General features: G+C 30.8%; 1 protein-coding gene across 5 annotated transcripts in view; it reads left to right on the top strand.

Annotated features, from left to right (window-relative positions):
• Positions 1–19,714, top strand: part of dok7a (docking protein 7a) — a 102,405-nt gene that overhangs the window by 50,443 nt on the left and 32,248 nt on the right. For all 5 annotated transcript variants that reach the window (XM_077202063.1, XM_077202064.1, XM_077202065.1 and 2 more), the window contains one exon: positions 2,717–2,805. In XM_077202063.1, the coding sequence (XP_077058178.1) occupies positions 2,717–2,805 (89 nt within the window). The remainder of the gene's footprint in view (positions 1–2,716; positions 2,806–19,714) is intronic.

Here is a 19,714-nt window from a genome sequence, read left to right on the forward strand (position 1 = left end):
GCGAATACACTGCAGACTCACTCTTGCTCTTATCCAAGGTAAATTATCAACACTATCATCCCTTACATGTGTTTTATTTAACTAAATACATCATAATCAGCTAAAAAGGATGCGCAGGTCACTTTATTTCCCGAACAAGTGCGCACCCGAGTCCGTGATGCTCCCCTTCTTATTCTGTCTATGGTGATGCTTTCACATTCACGCGAACCGCAGCACGGTTCGAGTACAACCGAACTCAGAGCGCCTCCTCCAGGCAGTTTCGGGTACGGTACCCTAGTGCATTAGCGATTTTTCATGCGAACCGTGACCCGTTCCGTTTCGAACTAAACTGCCAGTGTGAAAGCACCCTAGACTTTTCAAGTAAGCCAACTGAATTATCCTACTATACACGTTAGCCCCTTTTTTTACGCTAGTAACTGCTAGGAATTCGCAGACTGTGACCGAGGGTGCTTTCACACTGGCAGTTTAGTTTGGTAACCAACTAACGTTAGCTCAGTGCATAACAACAATCGTTAATTGCTAAACAGAAATCGTGTCAGATGGAGTGTCATACAAGTAGCCTACTGTAAGATTGAAGATGGCCTTATGCAATATGTACAATGCTCTATTCCAGTAGATAAATGTATATGTCTTGACAATGAAATGTGTGTGTGTGTGTGTGTGTGTGTGTGTGTGTGTGTGTGTGTGTGTGTGTGTATGTGTGTGTGCGTGCGTGTGTGTGTGTATATATATATATATAAAAATTTCAATTAACATAGGCTATTTATCAGGCAGGTGCCTGTGCACTGTCAGAGTCTTCTGGGTTAAAATTGAATTACAGGTTGTTGTTGCACTGTCTCAGATTTTGTTCAAACCTTATATCAAGAATGTGTCCCAAAACCAAGGCCTGTAAAATATTTCTGTTCAAATCCTATGGATTTATATTGTTAGACCTTGAAATTACTTCAGTTTTACAGCCTGAAAATCACATTATCTGGGAAGCAATATTTGGACATTAATATAATGAAAAGTATTATTCATAGGCAGCCCAAACTTTATAGGAAGACAAACATGTCAATATGACTGAACCATTACAAGTTAATACGGCATGCACTAGATTTAGAAAAAAGTGTGAAAAGACTGACAGTAGCATAAATAAAAAAAACAAACCTGTGTTTTGCTTAAATGTCTGATATTTCTGCTATTACGAAACACAGTTTTGGCTGTTTAAAAACACAAAATAATAATTTTGACTATGTATTGGTATGTAATTTATGGTGGTGTAAGATTCTGGAAAAAGCTTTCAAAAGGACATTGAAAGTGCTTGAAAAGTGCTTGAATTTGACCTTGGAAAAGGTGTAAGAACCCTGTTACCAGAACCAGGAAGTATGACCATATTAGTCCGGTTCTGTCAACACTGCATTGGCTCCCTATTAAACATCGTATACATTTTAAAAATATTGCTGATTACTTACAAAGCACTAAATGGTTCAGCTCCCCTGTACTTGAGCGAGCTCTTAACGCATTATAGTCTGTCACGTCTATTGCGATCTCAAAATTCTGGCCAGTTCATAATACCTAGAATATCAAAATCGACTGCTGGCGGTAGATCATTTTCCTATTTAGCACCAAAACTTTGGAACAATCTTCCTAACATTGTCCGGGAAGCAGACACAGTCTGTCAGTTCAAATCTAGACTAAAAACACATCTCTTTGGCTTAGCATACACATAACACATTATAGACTTCTATAATTCAATGTTAGGCTGCATAGTTTAGATCAGCCGGAACCGGGAACACTTCCCATAATCCTGATGTACATTGTACATCATAAGAAGGATGGCGTCTACGCTAATATTAGTCTCTCTGTTTATCCCGAGGTTTACCGCAGTCCGCCGTATCCAGGCCGTATTCGGATCTGATGAAGGACCTGCGCCTGGACACGACGACAACGCAATACAAAAAAGTGTCAACTAGTCTCTCCCTTCCCTTTACCTCTGTACAGATAAAACGTTGTCGGGATAATTCCGATTCACGTGGTTACGCGGAAGCGAAAAAAAATTCTCAGAGCCAACAGGCACTGTTTTATGCAAATGAGTGGCCGGATCACATTAAAGGTTTTCTGTTAGAATGGTGTCATGTTATCGGCCCCAAAGTTAATAACTAATGACCTCTGCGACGGAAGTGAATCAATCAATACTAACTTTAGCTAGACAATAACTTTATTCTAGAGCTGCTGTAAAGCCAAAACAATATCTGTTACTTTAATTTCCTATTATCACTGTAAAGCTGCATTGAAACAGTCCATATTGTTAAAAGCGCTAAATAAATGAAGGTGACTTGACTTGTGTTTAAGTGAGAAAAGTTTTTTTGTCATTTGAAAGATGTAGTCACTGAATGCATTTTTTGCCAAAGCAATGATAAATAATCCACAGTTTAGTGCACATAAACTGCTGTTGTGATCACTGTTTGGAGAGTTCTGTAAAAGTGACCTAAGTATTGAGAATTGTGTTCTTCTTAAAAAAACTTCTTTCTTCTTTGGTGGCATGACACTAAGCATATGTGTATGTAAACGGACTTGCACGCTTCTCTTTTTGTGTGCGTACCTTCTGACCAAAACCTACAGTGTATAATTTTTCATGCAAATCAGCTATGAAAACACAATTTAAAGAAGACAAAACATACCCTTGTCACTCATACTGTATATTCTGACCTTGTGCTATGATTATCTTGTGCAGATAACAAAGAGAGAATCTTGGGAGAAAAAGGAAGAACAGATCCTGCCTATGAAATTATGGAAGGTCGAACAACAGAGAGGAGCCCTGAGGTGAAGATATTCCTTTTGAATTACATTTGATAGAAGTGTACAACCCAACACAGTGCAATTAACACACCTGTGCTCGATTAACCCTTTAATGCACAAGAGATTTTTAAAAGAGTGTTGTGTCTTCTTTATAAGGGCCAAGGACTGCAGATGCTAGGTCAGATTTTCTTGAGACCAGTGTTGTAATTGTCAACTACAAAACCAAAACTATTAAAAGTCACAGTTAAAACAAAGCTGAAATCAAATTAAATATAAATATTAGATAAAAAATGGATGAAATGAAATAAAATAATAATAAAGTTAATAATATAATAAGTCTAAGTTAGAGTTGTCCTGAGTATGTTAGTTTCATTGTGTTTTGGTTTGGTTCTTATCTGTTCTTGTTTGCCTGGGGGTTATACCATGAAGACGTTTTAGGTGGCTAGCCAGGTATGTTTCAGTTTAGTGTGTGCCAATCTTGGGTTTTAGGCACCATGAAAGTGGTTTGGCTTTTAGCAGTGTTCATCGCCAAAGTAACTCTAACCTAGTCCGGGGCAGGTTATGTTCCAGGTAAGAGGTTGTAAACTGAACTTGGACCAATCAGCTGTGAGCAAAGTGACACATGTCTTTAGAATAATAAATTTGTATGATTTTGTATGATATTATTTATGTAACTAGAAAAAGTTCGTCGAGACAAACTTTAAGTTGGCTTGTGAAAGTTTGGACCAGAAAGTTTAAAGAAGTTTAAAGTAGTTTGAAGTTTAAATTAGTTTGAATTTTAAAGTAGTTTGACGTTTTGACCAGAAAGTTTGAAGAAGTTTAAAGTAGTTTGAAGTTTAAATTAGTTTGAATTTTAAAGTAGTTTGAAGTTTAAATTATTTTAAAGTTTAAATTAGTTTAAAGTTTAAAATAGTTTAAAGTAGTTTAACTTAGTTTAAAGTTGTAAATAGTTTAAAGTTTAAAGTAGTTTAAAGTAATTTAAGGTTGCTAGGGTGTTTCTAGTGGGCTGCCAAGGTGTTCTGGTGGTTGCTGGGTGGTTGGTAAGGCATTTTGGGTGGTTGCTAGGGTGTTCTAGGTGGTTGCTAGGCAGTTGCTAGGGTGTTGTAAGGTATTTTGGGTGGTTGCTATGGTGTTGCTATGGTGTTCTAGAGTATTTTGCTTGGTTGCTAGGGTGTTGCTAGGGTGTTTTAAGGTATTTTAGGTGGTTCCTAGGGCATTCTGAGAGGTTGCTAGGCAGTTGCTAGGGTGTTCTGGGGGTTGCTATGGTGTTCCTAGTGTGCTTGAGGCTATTTTGGGTGGTTGTTAGGGTGTTGCTAGGGTGTTTAAAGGTATTTTGGGTGGTTGCTAGGGTGTTCTGGGTGGTTGCTATGGTGTTGCTAGGGTGTTCTAGGCTATTTTGGGTGGTTGCTATGGTGTTGCTAGGGTGTTTTGAGGTATTTTGGTTGGTTGCTAGGGTGTTCTGGGTGGTTGCCAGGCAGTTGCTAGGGTGTTCTGGGTGGTTGCTATGGTGTTGCTAGGGTGTTGTAAGTTGTTCTGGGTAGTTGCTAGGCAGTTGCTAGGGTGTTCTGGGTAGTTGCTAGGCGGTTGCTAGGGTGTTCTAGATGGTTGCTTGGGTGTTCTATGGTGTTCTTGGTGGTTGCTATGGTGTTGCTATGGTGTTCTAGGCTATTTTGGGTGGTTGCTATGGTGTTGCTAGGGTGTTTTAAGGTATTTTGGGTCGTTGCTAGGCAGTTGCTATGGTGTTTTGGGTGGTTGCTATGGTGTTGCTAGGGTGTTCTATGGTAGTTTGTGTGGTTGCTATGGTGTTGTAAGGTATTTTGGGTGGTTGCTAGGCAGTTGCTAGGGTGTTCTGGATGGTTGCTAGGGTGTTCTGTGTGGTTGCTAGGCGATTGCTAGGGTGTTCTGGGTGGTTGCTATGGTGTTGCTAGGGTGTTTTAATGTGTTCTCGGTGGTTGCTAGGGTGTTTTGTGTGGTTGCTAGGCAGTTGCTAGGGTGTTCTGGGTGGTTACTATGGTGTTGCTAGGGTGTTGTAAGGTATTTTGGGTGGTTGCTAGGGTGTTCTGGGTGGTTGCTATGGTGAACTATTTATGAATTTAAAAGTTCATAAGTGTATGAATTTAGGAAAATTCACAATTGTATAAATTCATGAGTTCTAGGTTCAAATTCATGAAAAAGATTAGTTAGAAAGAAAGAAAGAATAGTTAGAAAGTATGAAAGATTAATTAGAAAGAAATAAAGATTAGTTCGAAAGAAAGAAAGATAGAGAGGTTAGAAAGAAAGATTAGGTAGAAAGAAAGAAAGAAAGAAAGAAGAAAGATTAGTTAGAAAGAAAGAAAGAAGAAAGATTAGTTAGAAAGAAAGAAAGAAGAAAGAAGAAAGATTAGTTAGAAAGAAAGAAAGAAAAAGAAAGAAAGAAAGAAAGAAAGAAAGAAGAAAGATTAGTTAGAAAGAAAGAAAGAAAGAAAGAAAGAAGAAAGATTAGTTAGAAAGAAAGAAAGAAAGAAATAAGAAAGATTAGTTAGAAAGAAAGAAAGAAAGAAGAAAGATTAGTTAGAAAGAAAGAAGAAAGATTAGCTAGAAAGAAAGAAAGAAAGAAGAAAGATTAGTTAGAAAGAAAGAAAGAAAGAAAGATTAGTTAGAAAGAAAGAAAGAAAGAAAGAAAGAAGAAAGATTAGTTAGAAAGAAAGAAAGAAAGAATTAGTTAGAAAGAAAGATTAGTTAGAAAGAAAGAAAGAAAGAAGAAAGATTAGTTAGAAAGAAAGAAGAAAGATTAGCTAGAAAGAAAGAAAGAAATAAGAAAGATTAGTTAGAAAGAAAGAAAGAAAGATTAGTTAGAAAGAAAGAAAGAAGAAAGAAGAAAGATTAGTTAGAAAGAAAGAAAGAATTAGTTAGAAAGAAAGAAGGAAAGAAGAAAGATTAGTTAGAAAGAAAGAAAGAAAGAAAGAAGAAAGATTAGTTAGAAAGAAAGAAAGAAAGATTAGTTAGAAAGAAAGAAAGAAAGAAGAAAGATTAGTTAGAAAGAAAGAAAGAAAGAAAGAAGAAAGATTAGTTAGAAAGAAAGAAAGAAAAAGAAAGAAAGAAAGATGAGTTAGAAAGAAAGAAAGAAAGAAAGAAGAAAGATTAGTTAGAAAGAAAGAAAGAAAGAAGAAAGATTAGTTAGAAAGAAAGAAGAAAGATTAGCTAGAAAGAAAGAAAGAAGAAAGATTAGTTAGAAAGAAAGAAAGAATTAAATAAGAAAGAAAGATTAGTTAGAAAGAAAGAAAGAAAGAAAGAAAGAAAGAAAGAAAGAAAGAAAGAAGAAAGATTAGTTAGAAAGAAAGAAAGAAAGAATTAGTTAGAAAGAAAGATTAGTTAGAAAGAAAGAAAGAAGAACGATTAGTAAGAAAGAAAGAAAGAAAGAAAGAAAGAAGAAAGATTAGTTAGAAAGAAAGAAAGAAAGAAAGAAAGAATTAGTTAGAAAGAAAGATTAGTTAGAAAGAAAGAAAGAAAGATTAGTTAGAAAGAAAGAAAGAAAGAAAGAAAGAAAGAAAGAAGAAAGATTAGTTAGAAAGAAAGAAAGAAATAAAGAAAGAAGAAATATTAGTTAGAAAGAAAGAAAGAAAGAAGAAATATTAGTTAGAAAGAAAGAAAGAAAGAAAGAAAGAAAGAAGAAATATTAGTTAGAAAGAAAGAAAGAAAGAAGAAAGATTAGTTAGAAAGAAAGAATTAGTTAGAAAGAAAGATTAGTAAGAAAGAAAGAAAGAAAGAAAGAAGAAATATTAGTTAGAAAGAAAGAAAGAAAGAAGAAAGATTAGTTAGAAAGAAAGAAAGAAAGAATTAGTTAGAAAGAAAGATTAGTTAGAAAGAAAGAAAGAAAGAAAGAAAGAAAGAAAGAAAGAAGAAAGATTAGTTAGAAAGAAAGAAAGAAAGAAAGAAAGAAAGAAGAAAGATTAGTTAGAAAGAAAGAAAGAAGAAAGATTAGTTAGAAAGAAAGAAAGAAGAAAGATTAGTTAGAAAGAAAGAAAGAAAAAGTAAAAAAGAAAGAAAGAAAGAAAGAAAGAAAGAAGAAAGATTAGTAAGAAAGAAAGAAGAAAGATTAGTTAGAAAGAAAGAAAGAAAGAAAGATTAGTTAGAAAGAAAGAAAGAAGAAATATCAGTTAGAAAGAAAGAAAGAAAGAAAGAAAGAAATATTAGTTAGAAAGAAAGAAAGAAAGAAAGAAAGAAAGAAAGAAAGAAAGAAGAAATATTAGTTAGAAAGAAAGAAAGAAAGAAAGAAGAAAGATTAGTTAGAAAGAAAGAAAGAAAGAATTAGTTAGAAAGAAAGATTAGTTAGAAAGAAAGAAAGAAAGAAAGAAAGAAAGAAAGAAGAAAGATTAGTTAGAAAGAAAGAAATAATTAGTTAGAAAGATTAGTTAGAAAGAAAGAAAGAAAGAAAGAAAGAAGAAAGATTAGTTAGAAAGAAAGAAAGAAAGAAAGAAAGATTAGTTAGAAAGAAAGAAAGAAAGAAAGAATGAAAGAAGAAAGATTAGTTAGAAAGAAAGAAAGAAAGAAAGAAAGATTAGTTAGAAAGAAAGAAAGATTAGTTAGAAAGAAAGAAAGAAGAAATATTAGTTAGAAAGAAAGAAAGAAAGAAAGAAGAAATATTAGTTAGAAAGAAAGAAAGAAAGAAAGAAAGAAAGAAAGAAAGAAAGAAAGAAGAAATATTAGTTAGAAAGAAAGAAAGAAGAAAGATTAGTTAGAAAGAAAGAAAGAAAGAATTAGTTAGAAAGAAAGATTAGTTAGAAAGAAAGAAAGAAAGAAAGAAAGAAAGATTAGTTAGAAAGAAAGAAAGAAATAATTAGTTAGAAAGATTAGTTAGAAAGAAAGAAAGAAAGAAAGAAAGAAAGAAAGAAAGAAAGAAGAAAGATTAGTTAGAAAGAAAGAAAGAAAGAAAGAAAGAAAGAAGAAAGATTAGTTAGAAAGAAAGAAAGAAAGAAAGAAAGAAAGAAAGAAGAAAGATTAGTTAGAAAGAAAGAAAGAAAGATTAGTTAGAAAGAAAGAAAGATTAGTTAGAAAGAAAGAAAGAAGAAATATTAGTTAGAAAGAAAGAAAGAAAGAAGAAAGATTAGTTAGAAAGAAAGAAAGAAAGAATTAGTTAGAAAGAAAGATTAGTTAGAAAGAAAGAAAGAAAGAAAGAAGAAATATTAGTTAGAAAGAAAGAAAGAAAGAAGAAAGATTAGTTAGAAAGAAAGAAAGAAAGAATTAGTTAGAAAGAAAGATTAGTTAGAAAGAAAGAAAGAAAGAAAGAAAGAAAGAAAGAAGAAAGATTAGTTAGAAAGAAAGAAGAAAGATTAGTTAGAAAGAAAGAAAGAAAGAAAGAGTAGTTAGAAAGAAAGAAAGAAGAAATATCAGTTAGAAAGAAAGAAAGAAAGAAAGAAAGAAATATTAGTTAGAAAGAAAGAAAGAAAGAAAGAAAGAAAGAAAGAAAGAAAGAAAGAAAGAAAGAAAGAAGAAATATTAGTTAGAAAGAAAGAAAGAAAGAAAGAAGAAAGATTAGTTAGAAAGAAAGAAAGAATTAGTTAGAAAGAAAGATTAGTTAGAAAGAAAGAAAGAAAGAAAGAAAGAAAGAAAGAAAGAAAGAAAGAAAGAAAGAAAGAAAGAAGAAAGATTAGTTAGAAAGAAAGAAATAATTAGTTAGAAAGATTAGTTAGAAAGAAAGAAAGAAAGAAAGAAAGAAAGAAGAAAGATTAGTTAGAAAGAAAGAAAGAAAGAAAGAAAGAAAGAAAGAAAGAAAGAAGAAAGATTAGTTAGAAAGAAAGAAAGAAAGAAAGAAAGAAAGAAAGAAAGAAAGAAAGAAAGAAGAAAGATTAGTTAGAAAGAAAGAAAGAAAGATTAGTTAGAAAGAAAGAAAGAAAGATTAGTTAGAAAGAAAGAAAGAAGAAATATTAGTTAGAAAGAAAGAAAGAAAGAAAGAAAGAAGAAATATTAGTTAGAAAGAAAGAAAGAAAGAAAGAAAGAAGAAATATTAGTTAGAAAGAAAGAAAGAAAGAAAGAAAGAAAGAAAGAAAGAAGAAAGATTAGTTAGAAAGAAAGAAAGAAGAAAGATTAGTTAGAAAGAAAGAAAGAAAGATTAGTTAGAAAGAAAGAAAGAAAGAAGAAAGATTAGTTAGAAAGAAAGAAAGAAAGAAGAAAGATTAGTTAGAAAGAAAGAAAGAAAAAGAAAGAAAAAGAAAGAAAGAAAGAAAGAAAGAAAGAAAGAAAGAAAGAAAGAAGAAAGATTAGTTAGAAAGAAAGAAAGATTAGTTAGAAAGAAAGAAAGATTAGTTAGAAAGAAAGAAGAAAGATTAGTTAGAAAGAAGAAATATTAGTTAGAAAGAAAGAAAGAAGAAATATTAGTTAGAAAGAAAGAAAGAAAGAAAGAAAGAAAGAAAGAAAGAAAAAAGAAAGATTAGTTAGAAAGAAAGAAAGAAAGAAGAAAGATTAGTTAGAAAGAAAGAAAGAAAGAAGAAAGATTAGTAAGAAAGAAAGAAAGAAAGAAAGAAAGAAAGAAAGAAAGAAGAAAGATTAGTTAGAAAGAAAGAAAGAAAGAAAGAAAGAAAGAAAGAAAGAAAGAAAGAAGAAAGATTAGTTAGAAAGAAAGAAGAAAGATTAGTTAGAAAGAAAGAAGAAAGATTAGTTAGAAAGAAAGAAAGAAAGAAAGAAAGATTAGTTAGAAAGAAAGAAAGAAAGAAAGATTAGTTAGAAAGAAAGAAAGAAAGAAAGAAAGAAAGAAAGAAAGAAAGAAAGAAAGAAAGAAAGAAAGAAGAAAGATTAGTTAGAAAGAAAGAAAGAAAGAAGAAAGATTAGTTAGAAAGAAAGAAAGAAAGAAAGAAAGAAAGAAAGAAAGAAAGAAAGAAAGAAGAAAGATTAGTTAGAAAGAAAGAAAGAAAGAAGAAAGATTAGTTAGAAAGAAAGAAAGAAAGAAAGAAAGAAGAAAGATTAGTTAGAAAGAAAGAAAGATTAGTTAGAAAGAAAGAAAGATTAGTTAGAAAGAAAGAAGAAAGATTAGTTAGAAAGAAGAAATATTAGTTAGAAAGAAAGAAAGAAGAAACATTAGTTAGAAAGAAAGAAAGAAAGAAGAAAGAAAGAAAGAAAGAAAGAAAGATTAGTTAGAAAGAAAGAAAGAAGAAAGATTAGTTAGAAAGAAAGAAAGATAGATTAGTTAGTAAGAAAAAAAGAAAAAAGAAATATTAGTTAGAAAGAAAGAAAGACAGAAAGAAAGAAGAAAGATTAGTTAGAAAGAAAGAAGAAAGATTAGTTAGAAAGAAAGAAAGAAAGAAGAAAGATTAGTTAGAAAGAAAGAAAGAAATAAAGAAAGAAAGAAGAAAGATTAGTTAGAAAGAAAGAAAGAAAGATAGATTAGTTAGTAAGAAAGAAAGATAGATTAGATAGATAGATAGATAGATAGAAAGAGATAGATAGATGGATAGATAGATAGATAGATAGATAGATGGATAGATAGATAGATAGATAGAAAGAGATAGATGGATAGATGGATAGATAGATAGATAGATAGATAGATAGATAGATAGATAGATAGATAGATAGATAGATAGATAGATAGATAGATAGATAGATAGATAGATAGATAGATAAGTTCATTAGTACATATAGAATGGTAGTTTAATTGAGTCTTGGGCTTCAGGGAGTTTAGATTTGAGTTTTTGTGTTGTACACTGCTGGGCCACCGTAGCCTTGGCTCAATTTGAACTGTTGCAATGAAAGTCAATGGGATTTTTATGATTTTTAATATTAATTTTTAAGAAATCTGAAAGTCAAATCAGTCTGAAAAGATATAGCACACTAAGTCAGAACAGTCTGAAGGTCTGACCCGAGTTTGGAGTTTGTAGAGTTAAAGCTCTAGGAGGAGTAGCAGTCAGAAAATTTTGGTTAAGAAAAAGAAGAAGAAAAAGAATAACTAGATAAAAAGTTTGTTGGCAAACTTTAAGTTGGCTTGAAAAAGCCTAGCCAGAAAGTTTGAAGTAGTTTTAAAAGCTTTCAGTTTAAAGGTTTTCAGTTTGAAATAGTTTTAGATAGATAGATAGATAGATAGATAGATAGATAGATAGATAGATAGATAGATAGATAGATAGATAGATAGATAGATAGATAGATAGATAGATAGATAGATAGATAGATAGATAGATAGATGGATAGATAGATAGATAGATGGATAGATAGATGGATAGATGGATAGACGGATAGATAGATAGATGATAGATAGATAGATAGATAGATAGATAGATAGATAGATAGATAGATAGATAGACGGATAGATGGATATTAGAAATATTAGTTAGAAAGAAAGAAAGAAAGAAAGAAAGAAAGAAAGAAAGAAAGAAAGATTAGTTAGAAAGAAAGAAAGAAAGAAGAAAGATTAGTTAGAAAGAAAGAAAGATAGATTAGTTAGTAAGAAAAAAAGAAAAAAGAAATATTAGTTAGAAAGAAAGAAAGACAGAAAGAAAGAAGAAAGATTAGTTAGAAAGAAAGAAGAAAGATTAGTTAGAAAGAAAGAAAGAAAGAAGAAAGATTAGTTAGAAAGAAAGAAAGAAATAAATAAAGAAAGAAGAAAGATTAGTTAGAAAGAAAGAAAGAAAGAAAGATAGATTAGTTAGTAAGAAAGAAAGATAGATTAGATAGATAGATAGATAGATAGATAGATAGATAGATAGATAGATAGATAGATAGATAGAAAGAGATAGATAGATGGATAGATAGATAGATAGATAGATAGATGGATAGATAGATAGATAGATAGATAGATAGATAGATAGATAGATGGATAGATGGATAGATAGATAGATAGATAGATAGATAGATAGATAGATAGATAGATAGATAGATAGATAGATAGATAGATAGATAGATAGATAAGTTCATTAGTACATATAGAATGGTAGTTTAATTGAGTCTTGGGCTTCAGGGAGTTTAGATTTGAGTTTTTGTGTTGTACACTGCTGGGCCACCGTAGCCTTGGCTCAATTTGAACTGTTGCAATGAAAGTCAATGGGATTTTTATGATTTTTAATATTAATTTTTAAGAAATCTGAAAGTCAAATCAGTCTGAAAAGATATAGCACACTAAGTCAGAACAGTCTGAAGGTCTGACCCGAGTTTGGAGTTTGTAGAGTTAAAGCTCTAGGAGGAGTAGCAGTCAGAAAATTTTGGTTAAGAAAAAGAAGAAGAAAAAGAATAACTAGAAAAAGTTCGTCGAGACAAACTTTAAGTTGGCTTGTGAAAGTTTGGACCAATAAGTTTGAAGAAGTTGAAATTAGTTTAAAGTTTAAATTAGTTTAAATTTTAAAGTAGTTTGAAGTTGAAATTAGTTTAAAGTTTAAAGTAGTTTAAAGTTTAAAGTTTAAAGTTTAAAGTTTTAATGGTTTAAAGTTTAAAGTAGTTTAAAGTTTGAAGTATAGTTTGAAGTAATTTAAAGTTGCTAGGGTGTTTCTAGTGGGTTGCTAAGGTGTTCTGGGTGGTTGCCTGGCGGTTGCTAAGGTATTTTAGGTGGTTGCTAGGGTGTTTTGGATGGTTGCTATGGTGTTGCTTGGGTGTTCTACGGTATTTTGGGTGGTTGCTATGGTGTTGCTAGGGTGTTTTAAGGTATTTTGGATGGTTGCCATGGTGTTCTGGGTGGTTGCTATGGTGTTGCTAAGGTGTTGTAAGGTATTTTGGGTGGTTGCTATGGTGTTCTGGGTGGTTGCTAGGCAGTTGCTAGGGTGTTCTGGGGTTGCTAGGCAGTTGCTAGGGTGTTCTGGTGGTTGCAAGGGGGTTGCTAGGGTGTTCTAGGGTATTTTGGGTGGTTGCTATGGTGTTGCTAGGGTGATTTAAGGTATTTTGGGTGGTTGCTAGGGTGTTCTGGGTGGTTGCTAGGCAGTTGCTAGGGTGTTCTGGTGATTGCTAGAGTGTTGCTAGGGTGTTCTAGTGTATTTTGGGTGGTTGCTATGGTGTTGCTAGGGTGATTTAAGGTATTTTGGGTGGTTGCTAGGGTGTTCTGGGTGGTTGCTATGCAGTTGCTAGGGTGTTCTGGTGGTTGCTAGGGTGTTGCTAGGGTGTTCTAGGGTATTTTGGGCGGTTGCTATGGTGTTGCTAGGGTGATTTAAGGTATTTTGGGTGGTTGCTAGGGTGTTCTGGGTGGTTGCTAGGCAGTTGCTAGGGTGTTCTGGTGGTTGCTAGGGTGTTGCTAGGGTGTTCTAGGGTATTTTGGGTGGTTGCTATGGTGTTGCTAGGGTGATTTAAGGTATTTTGGGTGGTTGCTAGGTTGTTCTGGGTGGTTGCTAGGGTGTTCTAGAGCATTTTGGGTGGTTGCTATGGTGTTGCTAGGGTGTTTTAAGGTATTTTGGGTGGTTGCTAAAAAGAAAGAAAGATTGAAAGAAAGATTAGAAAGAAATAAAGATAGATAGAAAGATTAGTTAGAAAGAAAGAGAGAAAGAAAGAAAGAGAGATAGAAAGATTAGTTAGAAAGAAAGAAATATTAGTTAGAAAGAAAGATTAGTTAGAATGAAAGAAAGTTAGAAAGTAAGATTAGTTAGAAAGAAAGAAAAAAAGAAAGATTGAAAGAAAGATTAGAAAGAAAGAAAGAAAGAAAGAAAGAAAGAAAGATAGAAAGATTAGTTAGAAAGAAAGAAAGAAAGAAAGATTAGTTAGAAAGAAATAGATTAGTTAGAAAAGAAAGAAAGAAAGATTAGTTAGAAAGAAAGATTAGAAAGAGAGATAGAAAGAAAGATAGAAAGATTAGTTAGAAAGAAAGAAAGATAGAAAGTAAAATTAGTTAGAAAGAAAGAAAGAAAGAAAGATAGAAAGATTAGTTAGAAAGAAAGAAATATAGAAAGATTATTTAGAAAGAAAGAGAGAAAGAAAGAAAGAGAGATAGAAAGATTGTGTTCATAAGTGTATGAATTCATGAGTTCATAAGTGTATGAGTTTATAAGTTTATGAATTCATGAGTTCATAAGTGTATGAATTCATGAGTTTATAAGTGTACGAGTTTATGAGTTTAGAGTTTATAAGTTTAAATGAGTAAGAGTTCAGAGTTTATTAATTTATGAGTTTGAGTTCATAAGAGTTTGAATTCATGAGTTTATAAGTGTATGAGTTTATAAGTGTATGAGTTTACGAGTTTAGAGTTTATAAGTTTAAATTAGTCTAAGAGTTCAAGTTTAGAGTTTATTAATTTATTATGAGTTTAAGAGTTTAAGTGTAGATAGATAAGTGTCATAGATATATGAGTTTATTAGTTTAAATGAGTCTCAATGGCTCATATAGTATATAGAATGGCAGTTTGATTCAGTCTAGGGCTTCAAGGTATTTAGATTTGAATTTTTGACAGTTGGGGAGTTTGAAAATCTGAACATTCCGCCATGTTAAGTCAATGGGAGTTTTTTCCGACTTTGATCGTCATTTTTAGGAAAACCGTAAGTCCGATCAGTTAGAAAAGATATAGCATACCGAGTCAGAACAGTCTGAGTGTCTGTGCCGAGTTTGGAGTATGTGGAGTTAAAGCTCTAGGAGGAGATAGAGTTGTAAATTTTTGACAGAATAATAATAATAATAATAATAATAAGTTTAAGTACAATATCAGTAAGTTGGCTCTCACAAGCCAACTTAACTAGATAAAAAGTTTGTTGGCAAACTTTAAGTTGGCTTGAAAAAGCCTAGCCAGAAAGTTTGAAGTAGTTTTAAAAGCTTTCAGTTTAAAGGTTTTCAGTTTGAAATAGTTTTAGTTAGATAGATAGATAGATAGATAGATAGATAGATAGATAGATAGATAGATAGATAGATAGATAGATGATAGATAGATAGATAGATAGATAGATAGATAGATAGATAGATAGATAGATGGATAGATAGATGGATAGATGGATAGATAGATAGATAGATGATAGATAGATAGATAGATAGATAGATAGATAGACAGATAGATAGATAGATAGATAGATAGATAGATAGATAGATAGATAGATAGATAGATAGATAGATAGATAGACGGATAGATGGATATTAGAAATATTAGTTAGAAAGAAAGAAAGAAAGAATTAGTTAGAAAGAAAGATTAGTTAGAAAGAAAGAAAGAAGAAAGATTAGTTAGAAAGAAAGAAAGAAAGAAGAAAGATTAGTTAGAAAGAAAGAAAGAAAGAAAGAAGAAAGATTAGTTAGAAAGAAAGAAAGAAAAAGTAAAAAAGAAAGAAAGAAAGAAAGAAAGAAGAAAGATTAGTTAGAAAGAAAGAAGAAAGATTAGTTAGAAAGAAAGAAAGAAAGAAAGATTAGTTAGAAAGAAAGAAAGAAGAAATATCAGTTAGAAAGAAAGAAAGAAAGAAAGAAAGAAAGAAATATTAGTTAGAAAGAAAGAAAGAAAGAAAGAAAGAAAGAAGAAATATTAGTTAGAAAGAAAGAAAGAAAGAAAGAAAGAAAGAAAGAAAGAAAGAAAGAATTAGTTAGAAAGAAAGATTAGTTAGAAAGAAAGAAAGAAAGAAAGAAAGAAAGAAAGAAAGAAAGAAGAAAGATTAGTTAGAAAGAAAGAAAGAAAGAAGAAAGATTAGTTAGAAAGAAAGAAAGAAAAAGAAAGAAAGAAAGAAAGAAAGAAGAAAGATTAGTTAGAAAGAAAGAAAGAAAGAAAGAAAGAAAGAAAGAAAGAAAGAAAGAAAGAAAGAAGAAAGATTAGTTAGAAAGAAAGAAGAAAGATTAGTTAGAAAGAAAGAAGAAAGATTAGTTAGAAAGAAAGAAAGAAAGAAAGAAAGAAGAAAGATTAGTTAGAAAGAAAGAAAGAAGAAAGATTAGTTAGAAAGAAAGAAAGAAAGATTAGTTAGAAAGAAAGAAAGAAAGAAGAAAGATTAGTTAGAAAGAAAGAAAGAAAGAAGAAAGATTAGTTAGAAAGAAAGAAAGAAAAAGAAAGAAAGAAAAAGAAAGAAAGAAAGAAAGAAAGAAAGAAGAAAGATTAGTTAGAAAGAAAGAAAGAAAGAAGAAAGATTAGTTAGAAAGAAAGAAAGAAAGAAGAAAGATTAGTTAGAAAGAAAGAAAGAAAGAAAGAAAGAAAGAAAGAAAGAAAGAAAGAAAGAAGAAAGAATAGTTAGAAAGAAAGAAAGAAGAAAGATTAGTTAGAAAGAAAGAAAGAAAGAAGAAAGATTAGTTAGAAAGAAAGAAAGAAAAAGAAAGAAAGAAAGAAAGAAAGAAAGAAGAAAGATTAGTTAGAAAGAAAGAAAGAAAGAAAGAAAGAAAGAAAGAAGAAAGATTAGTTAGAAAGAAAGAAGAAAGATTAGTAAGAAAGAAAGAAAGAAAGAAAGAAAGAAAGAAAGAAGAAAGATTAGTTAGAAAGAAAGAAAGAAGAAAGATTAGTTAGAAAGAAAGAAAGAAAGAAAGATTAGTTAGAAAGAAAGAAAGAAAGAAGAAAGATTAGTTAGAAAGAAAGAAAGAAAGAAAGAAGAAAGATTAGTTAGAAAGAAAGAAAGAAAGTAAGAAAGAAAGAAAGAAAGAAAGAAAGAAAGAAGAAAGATTAGTTAGAAAGAAAGAAAAAGAAAGAAAGAAAGAAAGAAAGAAAGAAAGAAAGAAAGAAGAAAGATTAGTTAGAAAGAAAGAAAGAAGAAAGAAAGATTAGTTAGAAAGAAAGAAGAAAGATTAGTTAGAAAGAAGAAATATTAGTTAGAAAGAAAGAAAGAAGAAATATTAGTTAGAAAGAAAGAAAGAAAGAAAGAAAGAAAGAAAGAAAGAAAGAAAGAAAGAAAGAAAAAAGAAAGATTAGTTAGAAAGAAAGAAAGAAGAAAGATTAGTTAGAAAGAAAGAAAGAAAGAAGAAAGATTAGTAAGAAAGAAAGAAAGAAAGAAAGAAAGAAGAAAGATTAGTTAGAAAGAAAGAAAGAAAGAAAGAAAGAAAGAAAGAAAGAAGAAAGATTAGTTAGAAAGAAAGAAGAAAGATTAGTTAGAAAGAAAGAAGAAAGATTAGTTAGAAAGAAAGAAAGAAAGAAAGAGTTAGAAAGAAAGAAAGAAAGAAAGAAAGATTAGTTAGAAAGAAAGAAAGAAAGAAAGAAGAAAGATTAGTTAGAAAGAAAGAAAGAAAAAGAAAGAAAGAAAGAAAGAAAGAAGAAAGATTAGTTAGAAAGAAAGAAAGAAAGAAAGAAAGAAAGAAAGAAGAAAGATTAGTTAGAAAGAAAGAAAGAAAGAAAGAAAGAAAGAAGAAAGATTAGTTAGAAAGAAAGAAAGATTAGTTAGAAAGAAAGAAGAAAGATTAGTTAGAAAGAAGAAATATTAGTTAGAAAGAAAGAAAGAAGAAATATTAGTTAGAAAGAAAGAAAGAAAGAAAGAAAGAAAGAAGAAAGATTAGTTAGAAAGAAAGAAAGAAGAAAGATTAGTTAGAAAGAAAGAAAGATAGATTAGTTAGTAAGAAAAAAAGAAAAAAGAAATATTAGTTAGAAAGAAAGAAAGACAGAAAGAAAGAAGAAAGATTAGTTAGAAAGAAAGAAGAAAGATTAGTTAGAAAGAAAGAAAGAAAGAAGAAAGATTAGTTAGAAAGAAAGAAAGAAATAAAGAAAGAAAGAAGAAAGATTAGTTAGAAAGAAAGAAAGATAGATTAGTTAGTAAGAAAGAAAGATAGATAGATAGATAGATAGATAGATAGATAGATAGATAGATAGATAGATAGATAGATAGATAGATAGATAGATAGATAGAAAGAGATAGATAGATGGATAGATAGATAGATAGATAGATAGATAGATAGATAGATGGATAGATAGATAGATAGATAGATAGATAGATAGATAGATAGATAGATAGATAGAAAGAGATGGATAGATAGATAGATAGATAGATAGATAGATAGATAGATAGATAGATAGATAGATAGATAGATAGATAGATAGATAGATAGATAAGTTCATTAGTACATATAGAATGGTAGTTTAATTGAGTCTTGGGCTTCAGGGAGTTTAGATTTGAGTTTTTGTGTTGTACACTGCTGGGCCACCGTAGCCTTGGCTCAATTTGAACTGTTGCAATGAAAGTCAATGGGATTTTTATGATTTTTAATATTAATTTTTAAGAAATCTGAAAGTCAAATCAGTCTGAAAAGATATAGCACACTAAGTCAGAACAGTCTGAAGGTCTGACCCGAGTTTGGAGTTTGTAGAGTTAAAGCTCTAGGAGGAGTAGCAGTCAGAAAATTTTGGTTAAGAAAAAGAAGAAGAAAAAGAATAATAATAAGTTTAAATAGGATTTCAGTAAGTTGGCTTTCACAAGCCAACTTAATAATAAGTTTAAATAGGATTTCAGTAAGTTGGCTTTCACAAGCCAACTTAATAACTAGAAAAAGTTCGTCGAGACAAACTTTAAGTTGGCTTGTGAAAGTTTGGACCAGAAAGTTTAAAGAATTTTAAAGTAGTTTGAAGTTTACATTAGTTTAATATGTAAATTAGTTTAAAATGTAAATTAGTTTGAAGTTTAAAGTAATTTGAAGTTTAAATTAGTTTATAGTTTTAATTAGTTTAAAGTTTAAATAAGTTTAAATTAGTTTAAAGTTAAAAGTAGTTAGAAGTTTAAATTAGTTTAAAGTTTAAAGTAGTTTGAAGTTTAAATTTAGTTTGAATTTTAAAGTAGTTTGAAGTTTATATTAGTTGCTAGGGTGTTCTGGGTGGTTGCTATGGTGTTGCTAGGGTGTTGTAAGGTATTTTGGGTGGTTGCTATGGTGTTGTTAGGGTGTTTTACGGTATTTTGGGTGTTTTCTAGGGTGTTCTGGGTGGTTGCTATGGTGTTACTAGGGTGTTCTAGGGTATTTCGGGTGGTTGCTAGGGTGTTCTGGGTGGTTGCTATGCAGTTGCTAGGGTTTTCTAGTGGTTGCTAGGGTGTTGCTAGAGTGTTCTATGGTATTTTGGGTGGTTGCTATGGTGTTGCTAGGGTGATTTAAGGTATTTTGGGTGGTTGCTAGGGTGTTCTGGGTGGTTGCTAGGCAGTTGCTAGGGTGTTCTGGGGGTTACTATGCAGTTGCTAGGGTGTTCTAGGGTATTTTGGGTGGTTGCTATGGTGTTGCTAGGGTGTTTTAAGGTAATATGGGTGGTTACTATGGTGTTGCTAGGGTGTTTTAAGGTATTTTGGGTGGTTGCTAGGGTGTTCTGGGTGGTTGCTATGGTGTTCCTAGGGTGTTCTACGCTATTTAGGATGGTTGCTATGGTGTTGCTAGGGTGTTTGATGGTATTTTGGGTGGTTGCTAGGTTGTTCTGGGTGGTTGCTATGGTGTTGCTAGGGTGTTGTAAGGTATTTTGGGTGGTTGCTAGGGTGTCCTGGGTTGTTGCTAGGGTGTACTATTTATGAATTTAAAAGTTCATAAGTGTATGAATTTATGAAAATTCATAAGTGTATGAATTCATGAGTTTATAAGTGTACGGGTTTATGAGTTTAGAGTTTATAAGCTTAAATGAGTAAGAGTTCAGAGTTTATTAATTTATGAGTTTGAGTTAATAAGTGTATGAATTCATGAGTTTTTAAGTTTGAGTTAAGTTTATGAATTCTTGAGTTCATAAGTGTATGAATTCATGAGTTCATAAGTTTATGAGTTTAAATGAGTAAGAGTTCAGAGTTTATTAATTTATGAGTTTGAGTTTATAAGTTTATGAATTCATAAGTTATGAATTCATGAGTTTATAAGTGTACAAGTTTATGAGTTTAGAGTTTATAAGTTTATGAATTCATGAGTTTATAAGTGTACGAGTTTATGAGTTTAGAGTTTATAAGTTTAAATGAGTAAGAGTTCAGAGTTTATTAAATTGAGTTTGAGTTCACAAGTGTATGAATTCATGAGTTTATAAGTTTATGCATTCATGAGTTTATAATTGTACGAGTTTGAGTTTAGTGTTTATAAGTTTAAATGAGTAAGAGTTCAGAGTTTATTAATTTATGAGTTTAAGAGTTCATAAGTGTATGAATTCATGAGTTTATATGTGTATGAGTTTATGATT

The sequence above is a fragment of the Siphateles boraxobius genome, unplaced genomic scaffold, assembly GCF_051911475.1.
Source record: "Siphateles boraxobius isolate OS27281-9 unplaced genomic scaffold, OSU_SipBor_1 48, whole genome shotgun sequence".
Taxonomy (NCBI): domain Eukaryota; kingdom Metazoa; phylum Chordata; class Actinopteri; order Cypriniformes; family Leuciscidae; genus Siphateles; species Siphateles boraxobius.